Source organism: Amia ocellicauda, chromosome 9 (assembly GCF_036373705.1).
Source record: "Amia ocellicauda isolate fAmiCal2 chromosome 9, fAmiCal2.hap1, whole genome shotgun sequence".
Taxonomy (NCBI): Eukaryota; Metazoa; Chordata; class Actinopteri; order Amiiformes; family Amiidae; genus Amia; species Amia ocellicauda.
This window is the reverse complement of record NC_089858.1, coordinates 16370523-16382957: the sequence shown is the minus strand read 5'-3', so window position 1 is coordinate 16382957 and position 12435 is coordinate 16370523. Positions and strand designations below refer to the sequence as shown.

Here is a 12435-nt window from a genome sequence, read left to right as displayed (position 1 = left end):
ACGTCGCAGATTGCCTGTGTCCCCTTTGAAAGCACCGGATGATCAAAAGAGATCACTGATGTTATTTGCCTCGACTTACTTATTCAAAGCTGGCTAAGATTTTTTTTTTTTTTTTCTTTCCCCTTCTCCTGTTTTCTGCCGAGGGAAGGGACAGATCTTCTTTGATCTATCGGGAGAGGGAGTTAAAAAAAGAAGGCTGTTGTGTTTGGCCTTTTGGCTAACACAACAAACAGTGTTCAAAATTTAACTTTGCTTAATTAATTAGTAATTCTGTTTTAAAGCCGTCTGATCTTCATCCAAAAGGCATTTCGGAGCTTGAGAATAGAACTTCAAAGTGCGTCGGGGGGGAGATGCTAAAGGAAAGCATTTAATCTGGCAGTCCTACCTATGGGATGAAGCCAATTTTGTAACTCTTCAAAACTGATCCAGATCTTTTAGTATTTAACATCTAAACTCTGCATTTGATAGGAGGAAAAAAAAAACATAGAAACTTTGAATTGGAGAAAAGACAGAACAACTACTGTTTATATTTGTAGCCTGTTTTTGTTTCATTTTTTTTCTTCCCTCTTTTGAACGTTTTCCACTGCAGAGATTTCCCAGAAGCTCCCTGTCTAGTAACAGACTCACAAAGACCAAAAACAGAAATAAAAGCGACAACAATTAGAAATGAACAAACAAGAAACCGTAAACCACTTTAGCACTGGCTATAGACAAGGAAAGAACAAACATCCCTGACAGACCTTTAGTAATCATAATAATGGAAGTGAAAGTAGCAGTGAAGTTAAATCACAGGTTCAGAAGAAGTTCATCTACTGTAGTAAAAACCTCCCTTTAAAAAAGACAAGTATTTTACAGCAGCTGGCAGGCAGTTTTACAGAACTTCATTGCATCTCCATCTCCTTGCATTCTCTATTATTACAATTAAGGTATCGAGGCCCTGCTCCCCAGTGCCACAGAGATACGAGGTGGTCCATTGTGCCGGCCAGTTTGTTGGAGCCAGACTAATGGGCCACATATAAGGGATAAGGGTGTCTGCTGAGATGCACATAATAAAAAGTCAGGTCTCTGCAGGTGTGCGGGGCAGGCCTTCCCTCTCAAGCCTGGCTCCCTCTCTCCCCAGTCCCTCCTGTCCAGCCTGTTTGCCAGCTCCCTGCCCAGCGCTCCACTCTCTGAGCTCATCACCTCCCTCTTGCACCATGTCCTTGGTGCTGTGAAGGGAGTTGCTCTGCGGTGAGAGCGTCAACAGTGGGAAGCGAGGCTGTCTTTGATGTGCCCATGCTGTCATCCTGCACCTCTCAGCTTGGCCCTCCAGCTGCAGACTCCTGCACAGCATTCCGGATTTATTTTATTTGTAACATATTTATTTGTATATTTAGTAATTATTTACTCATTTTTAACTTTGGAGATATGTGTGTGTGTGTCAGTGGCTGCATATGTGGAGATGAATGTGTGTATAATATATATTATAATATATATTACCCTTTTATTTTTTACTGATTTGTTTCTGGGGCAGGCTTTGCATTTATTTTTTTTCCACCCGTGCGATTTAATTGTCAGTGCTGTGTGAGAGTAGAGTGTGTTTGCCCCTATAATGTGGCTGCCTGTCCCTCCAGTGGCCCTGCCCCCTGAGAAGATGGATGGTTGCTGCTCCGAGGAGAAGCAGGACCGAGAGAGCCAGGTGCCGGGCGGACCCAAAAAACAGCTGAAGTTTGAGGTGAGACTGAAGTGCAGGGAGGGCTGGAGTCTGCTCTCTGAAAAGGGAAACATGGGGAGAAAATGCTGATGGGGCAAAAGATTGGGGCTGGTACAAGATTTAAATAGAGATATTTATCCAACTGTTCATAATTAGCATCTCTTTTCTGATCGTCGCAGATCTAGCTTCTGAGTTTCATGTTCTACACACACGCACGCGCGCACACGCATGCAGCACGGACAGACAGGTAGACTGCAGCACGGACAGACAGGTAGACTGCAGCACGGACAGACAGACAGGCAGTGACAGAGTGTCTCCCCTCAGGAGCTGGAGTGTGCGGTGTCACTGGAGGAGGACAGTCGTCAGGAGTGGACCTTCACTCTGTATGACTTTGATAACAACGGCCGGGTCACCAGGGAGGTAGGAGCCCACGCCCTCTCACCCTTCACCCCTCAACTCCCCCCCACCACCACTGTCACTCCCAAACCTGGGCAGAAGCACCCCCCCCACTGAAAACCAGTGCTGTGGACTATTTATTTGTGTTGCTGACACTGTGACGTTTGACGTATAAACTGTGAGTGAGGAGGACGGCTTCAAGCGGTAGAGTGCATTAAAAAATCTCCAACCCCCACATGCCCATCCCATCTTTCATCTGTAGAAACGTCTTGCCTAAGAAAACACAGTAGTCACATGTGCTGCTCTCTGTGTGGCTGGGAAACCTACCTTGGGAGTTCCAAAGGGGGTAATATAGTGGCCATAATTAAATCTCTTACATGAATGCAGTGGATGTCTGCACCATATATCACCATTGCACCATATACACTCACCTAAAGGATTATTAGGAACACCTGTTCAATTTCTCATTAATGCAATTATCTAACCAACCAATCACATGGCAGTTGCTTCAATGCATTTAGGGGTGTGGTCCTGGTCAAGACAATCTCCTGAACTCCAAACTGAATGTCTGAATGGGAAAGAAAGGTGATTTAAGCAATTCTGAGCGTGGCATGGTTGTTGGTGCCAGACGGGCCGATCTGAGTATTTCACAATCTGCTCGGTTACTGGGATTTTCACGCACAACCATTTCTAGGGTTTACAAAGAATGGTGTGAAAAGGGAAAAACATCCAGTATGCGGCAGTCCTGTGGGCGAAAATGCCTTGTTGATGCTAGAGGTCAGAGGAGAATGGGCCGACTGATTCAAGCTGATAGAAGAGCAACTTTGACTGAAATAACCACTCGTTACAACCGAGGTATGCAGCAAAGCATTTGTGAAGCCACAACACGTACAACCTTGAGGCGGATGGGCTACAACGGCAGAAGACCCCACCGGGTACCACTCATCTCCACTACAAATAGGAAAAAGAGGCTACAATTTGCACAAGCTCACCAAAATTGGACAGTTGAAGACTGGAAAAATGTTGCCTGGTCTGATGAGTCTCGATTTCTGTTGAGACATTCAGATGGTAGAGTCAGAATTTGGCGTAAACAGAATGAGAACATGGATCCATCATGCCTTGTTACCACTGTGCAGGCTGGTGGTGGTGGTGTAATGGTGTGGGGGATGTTTTCTTGGCACACTTTAGGCCCCTTAGTGCCAATTGGGCATCGTTTAAATGCCACGGCCTACCTGAGCATTGTTTCTGACCATGTCCATCCCTTTATGACCACCATGTACCCATCCTCTGATGGCTGCTTCCAGCAGGATAATGCACCATGTCACAAAGGTCGAATCATTTCAAATTGGTTTCTTGAACATGACAATGAGTTCACTGTACTAAACTGGCCCCCACAGTCACCAGATCTCAACCCAATAGAGCATCTTTGGGATGTGGTGGAACGGGAGCTTCGTGCCCTGGATGTGCATCCCACAAATCTCCATCAACTGCAAGATGCTATCCTATCAATATGGGCCAACATTTCTAAAGAATGCTTTCAGCACCTTGTTGAATCAATGCCACGTAGAATTAAGGCAGTTCTGAAGGCGAAAGGGGGTCAAACACAGTATTAGTATGGTGTTCCTAATAATCCTTTAGGTGAGTGTGTGTATGTATGTATTTATATATATATATATATATATATATATATATATATATATATATATATATAAAAAAGATGATGTGTCCGTTTGCCTTTGATTCACATAAATGGTCACGACTGAACGGTCATTAAAATCACTGACTGAACTGCGCCGTTTCTCGCTCCGGTCCCCGCTGTGATGTCAGAATGGCAATCGCGGCCCCAGTACAGAGGCTCTGCCAGGGTCTTGCTAGCGTCTTTCTTACTCGCTTCAAGGAAGAAATAAAATCTTCCATGTCTGTAATATTCTGGGTTTTTCATATTTGTATAAATAGCAAGACAAAACCCTTTTAGCAGTTTTTGAAGTTGATATTATTGTGGCTGATCTTTTTCCTGTTACAGTACTAAGTCACAGAAGTCACTGAGACGTAGTGACGAATTCCAGGTTGTCTTAATCTAAGGGCTTGATGAGAGAGGACCCCTGTTCCCTCTGAATTAAAGCACTGTGGCACGAAGGGAGCAGTCCTCCGTGCTGTTGTGTCCTCTCTCTAGCTGGCATAGCCCCTGGCCCTGCAGCACAGCAGACGGCATGAGGCAGCTTGTGAAATACTACAAAAGGGTCTTTTTACTTGTACTCGGAGAGAGAGCGAAAAAATCAGGGAATCAAAAATGACAGAGCAGGCTTTTTCATATTTGTGTTTGAATTTATATCTCGATGCAGTCCCCAAAGAGATCCTAATAGTCCTTTATGTTAGAGAGTATTGGAGAGAAGTGGGGGGTCTAAGAGAGAAGGGAAGGCAGGGGAGCGGGGATCTGAGCTGCAGCTTTTGAAAAAGACCCAACTAATAGGGCAAAAATGGCCTCATTCCGGAGTTGCTTCATGGGCCTGGTTTTCACAGTGACAGCCGAGGGAGCTCTTGTAGCAGAACTGTAATTACCTTCAGAGGGAGCGTGCTAATAAGACTTGAAACATGTATAATTAAACCTAATGTTTTTTGATCCAAGGAGGTTAATGTTGTGCTCTTCCTAAACAGTCTTTTAAGTCATAAGTGTCTCCAGATCTCAGATGTCGTCGTCTTTTTTTTTTTTTTTTTTGCATTTCTTTTTTCCTCGTTTCACAGTCTTCCAGCAGACTTGCAGCGCATCCCTGCTAAACGCGCACTAGTCTGCACTACACAACTCCCTCATACACAAGACCACGGCACTCTGCCTTATTAAAACGAATGTCTCCAATGGGGGAGGAATTGTCCGGCAGTGTTGCAGACATGTATAGTAAAATCTGTGCCGGGCCCTGTCTGACACTCAAAGCCGTTCTGACTAGCTCCATTTATGAGTCTTAAGTTTGGTTGCAGTTCGTCCGGGTTAACCTTACGCCATCAGACTCCATCAGTTAACAAACTCATCTCCCCCCAACCCCTCATATATTTGATGGACATTATCTCAGACTATTGCACATGATGACTTGTGAATGAAAAATCGAATTTCCAGTAGATCTGAGCGTTGGAACTGCACAGTTATTATGGGAAAGGTTAACTTAGTTTTTTTGCACTACGTTAAACCCTGAACGACATGTGCTGACCTCATTGCATTGCTCAAACAGTCTCGCCATCCCTCCAGCACAGAGTTTTTAAAGCCTTCCTTCCTCTCTTGGTCACCCTCTCCATTCCCTGACACCCTGGCTCTCGCTTTCCCCCAGGACATCACCAGCCTGCTGCACACCATCTACGAGGTGGTCGATGCCTCAGTGAACCACTCGCCCAGCACCAGCAAGACCCTGCGCGTCAAACTGTCTGTGGCGCCGGACTCCAGCCAGAAGTGGAAGATCTCTCCCCAAAACAGTGCAGGTAGGCAGGGAGGAGGGGAAGAGGGAAGGGACCCCCCAGCTCTCTTTGCTGAGGGCCTCCTGTGACATATTCAGTTTGCACAGACAGGCACAGGTTGTAAGCTTGTCAAACTCTCTCTCTTTCTCTCTCTCTCTCTATCGCACGCGCTTGCTCTCTTTCTCTTCCCCTGCCCGTCTCTCCTTTCTACTACACGATGGGGTTTATTTTTAATGATCTGAGCTGTGACAGTGCAGAGAAACCCCCCACCGTCTTCAAATAGTTTCAAAACTTAAGAGGTGAAAATATTCCTTTTGATAGCAGACTGATCCTTTCTGGTGACTCGTTTCATAACTGGCGAAGAGCAGAAATTTTGTTTAACAAGCTTTAAACTTGGTAAACAGATGATGATTATAATAATAATAATAATAATAATAATAATAATAATAATAATAATAATAAAAAATAACCACAAGAAAAACTGCTGGTTAACTTACCTGCTCTTTATGATTGTGATTTTGTTCATCAGTTGTTTTCAAACTAGTCCAGGAGAAGATAGGTTTACTATAGCTAATTTTAAAGTTTGCCTTCACTCTTTACATTAATAAATTCTGTATGATTTTACATTTTTGTATTTTTTTTTAAATGGGAACTGCAGTTTAAAATAGTAGAAATGAAACATTGTTTTTTCCCTCCTTTCTTTTATAAATCTTCAAAGCAAGAGCTTGTGAACAAAAGTTCCTTTCTTTCAGAGAGGCTGTGACTGAAGTATATAGCTGAGCTGTTGTTCAATGCTTCACTTTCTGATAATGGTCTGTTCTCTCTTAGACACTCCACACTCCAAACAGAGAACAGAGAACAAATGTTCTGAAGACCCAAGAAGTTCTGACAAGAAATCCAGAGCCCCCCTCCGGTAGGTCACACTGCCTGAGACGAGCACAGAGCAGATCCTGCGTCAATTTTCAGATTGAGACTTTGTGTGTTTTCTTTTGTCATTTTGGTTTCTTTTTGTTGCCTAAAAAAATCTCAAAGACATGATAATTTTTGCTTCTGCCAGGTGACTCTAGAATAATCCAACAATGTGGAACAAACGAGCAAAGCAGCACTTGGAATGATCTAGTTTATATTCAGTGCAGTAGGAAAGGCCTCAAGATTAGACGCACAGTTTGGAGCAGTAAACATACAATAATTCTTCTTTCTTGGCAGAGGCCCTTATCCAGGATGACTTAAATTCCCAAATGTAAAAATGAAAAAATAAATGCATTTGTAGTAAAAATATTAATAGTAAATAAAATACTGTCAACATTGGGTATTTATCATTGGCAAGCCGCTCAGGGTGTTTTTATTCTGCCAGAGCAAACTCTGTAAACACACGGTACTCACCGAGAGCTGCTCTGGCAAGGCCGGGCTCGACATGCTGGGTACTCTGAAGGGTAAACACACATCAGGTCAGGCAGTTTTCTGCCCTACAGCTATGCTTTGATGTGTGTCCTGTGGATCGGAGACCCTACTGCCGAGGAGTGCAGAGTGAGCAGTAGGTGTCTGGCTGGTTTGTGGCTTTATAACAGTTGTTAAAGACTGAATGGAAGCTGGGTCTTTGTTTGCGGGTACGCATGGGCACATGGCAGCATTCTCAGAATGGGATCGTGAAAACATTGCCTTTTAATGGAACCATTTTTCGGCAACACCATTCCTTAGCAGATGGCTGGCTCCAGGCCTGAGGATTGAGATGCGTTGTTAAGTGTTTATCAGTAAGCACAGTTCCTGCACATCAGCCCTGGTCTCCACTTCCCCCTGCGATCCACAGAGCTGTCTAAGTTAAATAATTAAAGAGAGATGAGAGATCAGGCTTGTCCTCAGACCATGCATGATTTGCTCCTTCTTACCCACAGGCGTCACCATAGTGACCATCACGCTCAGCAGGGCTGCCAGCGGCACTGTGTGGATGAGAACCTGGAGCGTCGGAACCACTACCTGGACCTGGCCGGCATAGAGAACTACACTTCCCGATTCGGAGCTGGTGAGTGGTCAGGGTGGCTTAGCGTTCATGTTGTTGCTCACGTTTTTTATTTCATAAGTCCTGTTTATGTTTATGATGTCACAATTCAGAACAAGAGATTATGAATGTTCTTTAGGTGGTAGGCTAATAAATTGTTATCCAGGTAACCTGGATTCATGTCTGTTTACCAATATGTGTTCTTGCCCTGCAGGCCCCACTGCAGAGCCAGCCAGGGTGGAGCACTCGTCTCGAGCTGCCAACCAGGCCAGGTCTCGGTCCCACGAGCCGGAGCACGGCCACTCTTCGCACCACCGCCGCTCGCAGGCCCTGGACAGTGCTGGGCACACTACTGCCCCCCAGGAGCCCCTGTGCCCTCGGGCACTGGAGCAGGTGCCCCGGGCGCGAGGTCAGGACTCTGGGAGGCACGCGGTGCGTTCACCCAAGACACAGGGCAGGATGCCGCCCTTGCAGCAGCACGGTGGGAGGGCTGTGAGAAACCGGGGCGCTCCCCCCGCCCCTGCCCCACCCCTGCTGCTCAGCCAGAATCTGCCGGTGCCACCCCAGCCTTCTGCACCCTACAAGAGGCACAAGCAGCGAACCAAGGAGGGACAGCCAGCCTACCGTGCTCTGGCCGGCCCCCTGCCCTCGATGGAGAAGGAGCACGTGCGGGACCTGCCTGGCTTGCTTCTGTATGAGGGGGGCCTGGGCCAGGTGGTGCAGCGGCACGAGCACCATCACCACCACGAGCATCACCACCACTACCACCACTTCTACCAGTCCTGAGCACCTGCCACCCACTGCCCGCCGCGCAGACTTACAGTGCAGCCCCTTACCAGCAACATGACACGAGCATTTCCGTTAACAAAAAGTAAGACCAGATGGATGTTCTTGTTTGGTTTTGTTTGAAAGAATGATATGTGTCTTGAAGGAAATGCAGTTCTAGGGATTGAAAGAAGATGGGGGGTATGACTTGCCAGGCTTACAGGGACCCTTGGAGTGACTTTGCTTTGCTGCGTGTTGTCAGTGCTTTAAGGCAGTGAGTGGAGGACAGTAGAAATTGGAGCAAAAACAAATCTAAAAGTTGCTGAGTGGGGAGACTGTTTGCCAGACCCTTCCTACAACTGGACGCTGACCTCAGTGGGCGTCCTCACCTCTACTCCTTGGAGTGGCCAATGGAGGGACAAATGGACACTGACTTGAAAGGTCTACATCCTACCAGAAAACCTAAATGAATGTATGTGTGAGGAATGGCCTGGGCTGAGGGGTGCGGGGGGGGAGGGGCAGATGCTGGACTGTGGGAGGGCTGCCTCCCCTGAGCTCCGCAGGTCCCCAGATTGTCGGCCCTTCAGTCTCTGGTGGATCTTGTGCGGCTACCATAGGAAGCCACTTTGAAAGCACTTCCCGGTGTAGCTGCTTTTCACAAACCTTTTCCATCAGAAACTGGACGTTCACTGTGGGAATCTGGACACATTCTTATAAAAAGAAGGAACAAGAACGACAACAACAAAAAACAAGACTCAAAACAGCTGCTACCTCTAGTATTATTATGATTATTGTTATTATAATTATTCAGATATTTTCATTAACAAATATTTAATATGCCACATGGGATTTTTTTTTTTTTATATATATATATATATATATATATATAACGTTCCCTGTGGTCAAGTAGCCTTGTTGTGCTTTACTACGTAACCTTTTTTTTTTTTCATTTTGTGTATATATTTTTAAACACTAACTATACTTGTCAACAATACAAGCTTTGCTGATGCTATGTAATGTATTTAACATTCACACTCTAAACTTGTGTCAATTTAAAATGTGTACATTTTTATTTATTCTTACTGTTAAGTATAACTATCCTATTAAGCTGTTTCTGAAGACCACTTAAGTCTCTAATCATGAAGTGTAGTCTTCCCGATAGCGGTGCCTACCAGATCAATAACTCAGCGGGGGGACTATTATGCATGAATTTATATAAACGTTGGCAAGTATTACATTCACTCTCAGGTACAATGCTCCTTTTTTATAACTGTGGTTTAATAATGTAAGATACATGGCGGAGACTGTGGGGATGCAGAATTGAGAGAACACATCATCTAACAGATTGCCCAGTGCCTACGGATTCAGCTGTTAACACTAAACTGCAGAGGACCAGCTGCAACAGCACACATTTCCCACGGCTCTGAGCCACAAACAGACTCCAAATGTTAACACACTTGGTTTCCATTTGGCTGTGCAGAGAAGAAAGAAAGGGGGGATAAAAAGCATAAAAGAAGAAATGTATATTACTTGTACTGATTATACTGTACCTAAATTTAGTTTATTTTACTGCTCTTTGCTATTGGTTTGATCATGTGGACATGAATATCCTTATTGCACACAGTGCCACCGTGTGGTCAAAGACTGTAACAGTGTTCAGCAAACAGCAGCAAATTTTACAATCATTTAAAGATTCTGATTTCCACTCGGCAGCTGTGTGTCCAGTGGAGTCATTCACCCTGACGTGCAGGATCGGGAAGAATGTAGCCATTTAATTTCGCTCTGGCGACTGCATTTCAGCATTGTGTGATCAGTCGCAAGAAAAAAATTGGAAGTACTATCACTAATGCAACCTTCAAATTGCATTGTTACACTTTGTAACGCTCTATCACAGCAGTTTCATACTGGCTGCTATTCAGAGAAGACTGCATACTTCAGATATGCATTACTGTTCCCTTAAAAATAAAGTATTACCCTGGATTGGAAGTGGCGTGTTGCTGTGGCTGGGTGAAACAGTGTTGGGCTGGTCAGAGGATTGGCCCTGCAGTCACAAGCACGGCAGGCATCCTCCACAGACCAAATCCAACCCTCCCACCCCCCCTCACCGCACCCAAAGCTCTGTACCCTGCTGCCTTGGGCTCCACAGGTTATTTGGATGGTTTAGATCACACTGTATCAGATCCCACATAACCCCCTCCCCTGTATACTGACTCGCAATATATATATATAACTTTAAAAATTTAAACAAATCCCCACACGCATCGTAGTACTCCCACTTTCTTCGATTTATTTCTAATTAGCTTAGGAATCTTTGTCACCTGAGTGATGCCCACCAGCTTTCCTGTATCCTCACTGTACGTGCAGGTGGGATTTCGAGCAGCTCCCAGTTGGGTGCAGTGAATGGGGCTGTATGTTTGGCCTGCACGTTGGCCGGACTTTGTGGTAAAAGGGCATTGAATCCTGCACTGCCTTTGTGTCTGTGAATCTCATCTTTATCGGGAGCCTCTGGGTTCAGGAAAAATGCAAAGACTTCCGTTTTCATTTTATACATTATTGTACTGTACCTTGCTAGGATTTTGAGGGTTTTGAGTATTTTTGCAAAGATGGAGAGAGAGAGGGAGAGGGAGAGAGAGAGGGAGAGGGAGAGAGAGAGGGAGAGGGAGAGACTCTCCTTTTCTTGTATATGTCACCACTAAGTTATGGTATGGAAAGGCTTGTGTATCAACCTTTAAAAAAATATATATAATCATTTTGAAAAAGGTAATGTAAATATTTTACGGACTGCAGAAAGGTATACAGGTATACAGGAATAAGCTTATTTATATTAACAGATCACTGATCAGATGTCTGTCTGCGAGGCTGTCTCAGATGCCTCACTTATCATTCCACCTCAATGTGCTCTTTCAGCCAGTGCTGGCCGGGAAGAGCTGTCTGTTTTTTTTTTTTTTTTTGTTCAGACATTTTTGAGTTCCTGGTGTATATTGTGAGTAGGAAGTGTCTAGCACATGTCAGTTTCTGCAACATCAAGACTGCAGTGCTGCACCTTTTTTATTGTTATATTGTTCTGCATAATTTCCTTTCAGTATTTTGTATAGTATATATAGATGGTTTTGATTAAATGCTTTATTTATTAAATAGCAGAACTGTGCCAAGAGAACCCCCTTTCATTAAAGTTTTAACTAGTTCCTTAAATGGCGTGTGTGTGTGCTTTTCATTTGTTCCCCACAGCAGTGAGTTAAGTAAACGTGAATAGCCTTGCTGACACTATGTCTGAGTGCCACGTAGCGTTCAGCTGTAGGATTGTGTCTCACTGGCTCACAGGTGTTGGCGCATCAACCCCCAAAATGAGGCTGTGTAAAAGTAGTTTGTCTTGTGGTGCCAGGATGGGTGTTGGTGTGGTGCATCTAAGCTCTGCTCCCTCTCTCCTCACATTCGAGGGTCATCAACCGTTACTACAGGTAGCAGCAATAGGACTCGCGTCCCATCTCCGAATCCTCCCATGTCAGTCTGGGGGAAAAACGTTGGTTGCATGAAAGTAGATTTTGTTTCATTAGCTGCAGGGGATCGGATCAGTGCCTCAATGCATTGGTGTTCAGCCTGTGAGTGATGGCAGCAGTGGGCTGTCAATGTGGGGTACGTGGGGGGCTTTGCTCTGTCAGTCACGGAGAGTGCCAGACTGCGCTGGACTTGCCATGTGCCCAGCACATGTGGGCTCTCCACTGCGAGGATCCTTCTCTTCTGCTCTGGCCCCGTCTTCTAAGCGGGCTCTGTTATTACAAGTGGAATTCACTGTGTATGTGTTTGTGTGTCAGGCCGGGCACTGCTCTCTGGGGCGGTGCATGGCAGGGTTACAGTTTAACTTCAAGGGGTGGCTTCAGAAAGGGTTTTTTAGTGGGGGGGGGGCATTCTGAGGCATGATGAAGGGGAGTAAAAAGAAGGTAGGAGATATGTGATAAATATGAATGTGTGCGGTGAAAATCACCATCGCTTTCGTATGATTTTACTGGAAATGTTTATTAGGAGTCTCGGGGAAATCCATTCACTTTGAAAAGCTCTCTGCCAATAACAGAACTATTAAAAATATGATTATTACTAATAATTCAAATTAAAAAAACAAGTAAAGTGCAAATGAAGGGAGAAGGGG

General features: G+C 45.0%; 1 protein-coding gene across 2 annotated transcripts in view; it reads left to right on the top strand.

Annotated features, from left to right (window-relative positions):
• Nucleotides 1-11483, top strand: part of nkd1 (NKD inhibitor of WNT signaling pathway 1) — a 36198-nt gene extending 24715 nt beyond the window's left edge. The window contains exons 5-10 of one of the 2 annotated variants that reach the window (XM_066713452.1): nucleotides 1614-1714; nucleotides 2018-2113; nucleotides 5407-5554; nucleotides 6359-6443; nucleotides 7423-7550; nucleotides 7741-11483. In XM_066713452.1, coding sequence (XP_066569549.1) covers nucleotides 1614-1714; nucleotides 2018-2113; nucleotides 5407-5554; nucleotides 6359-6443; nucleotides 7423-7550; nucleotides 7741-8312 — 1130 coding nt within the window. In that variant the 3' untranslated portion in view covers nucleotides 8313-11483. The remainder of the gene's footprint in view (nucleotides 1-1613; nucleotides 1715-2017; nucleotides 2114-5406; nucleotides 5555-6358; nucleotides 6444-7422; nucleotides 7551-7740) is intronic. The other variant, XM_066713453.1, reaches the window with a different exon arrangement.
• Nucleotides 11484-12435: the final 952 nt, after the last annotated feature.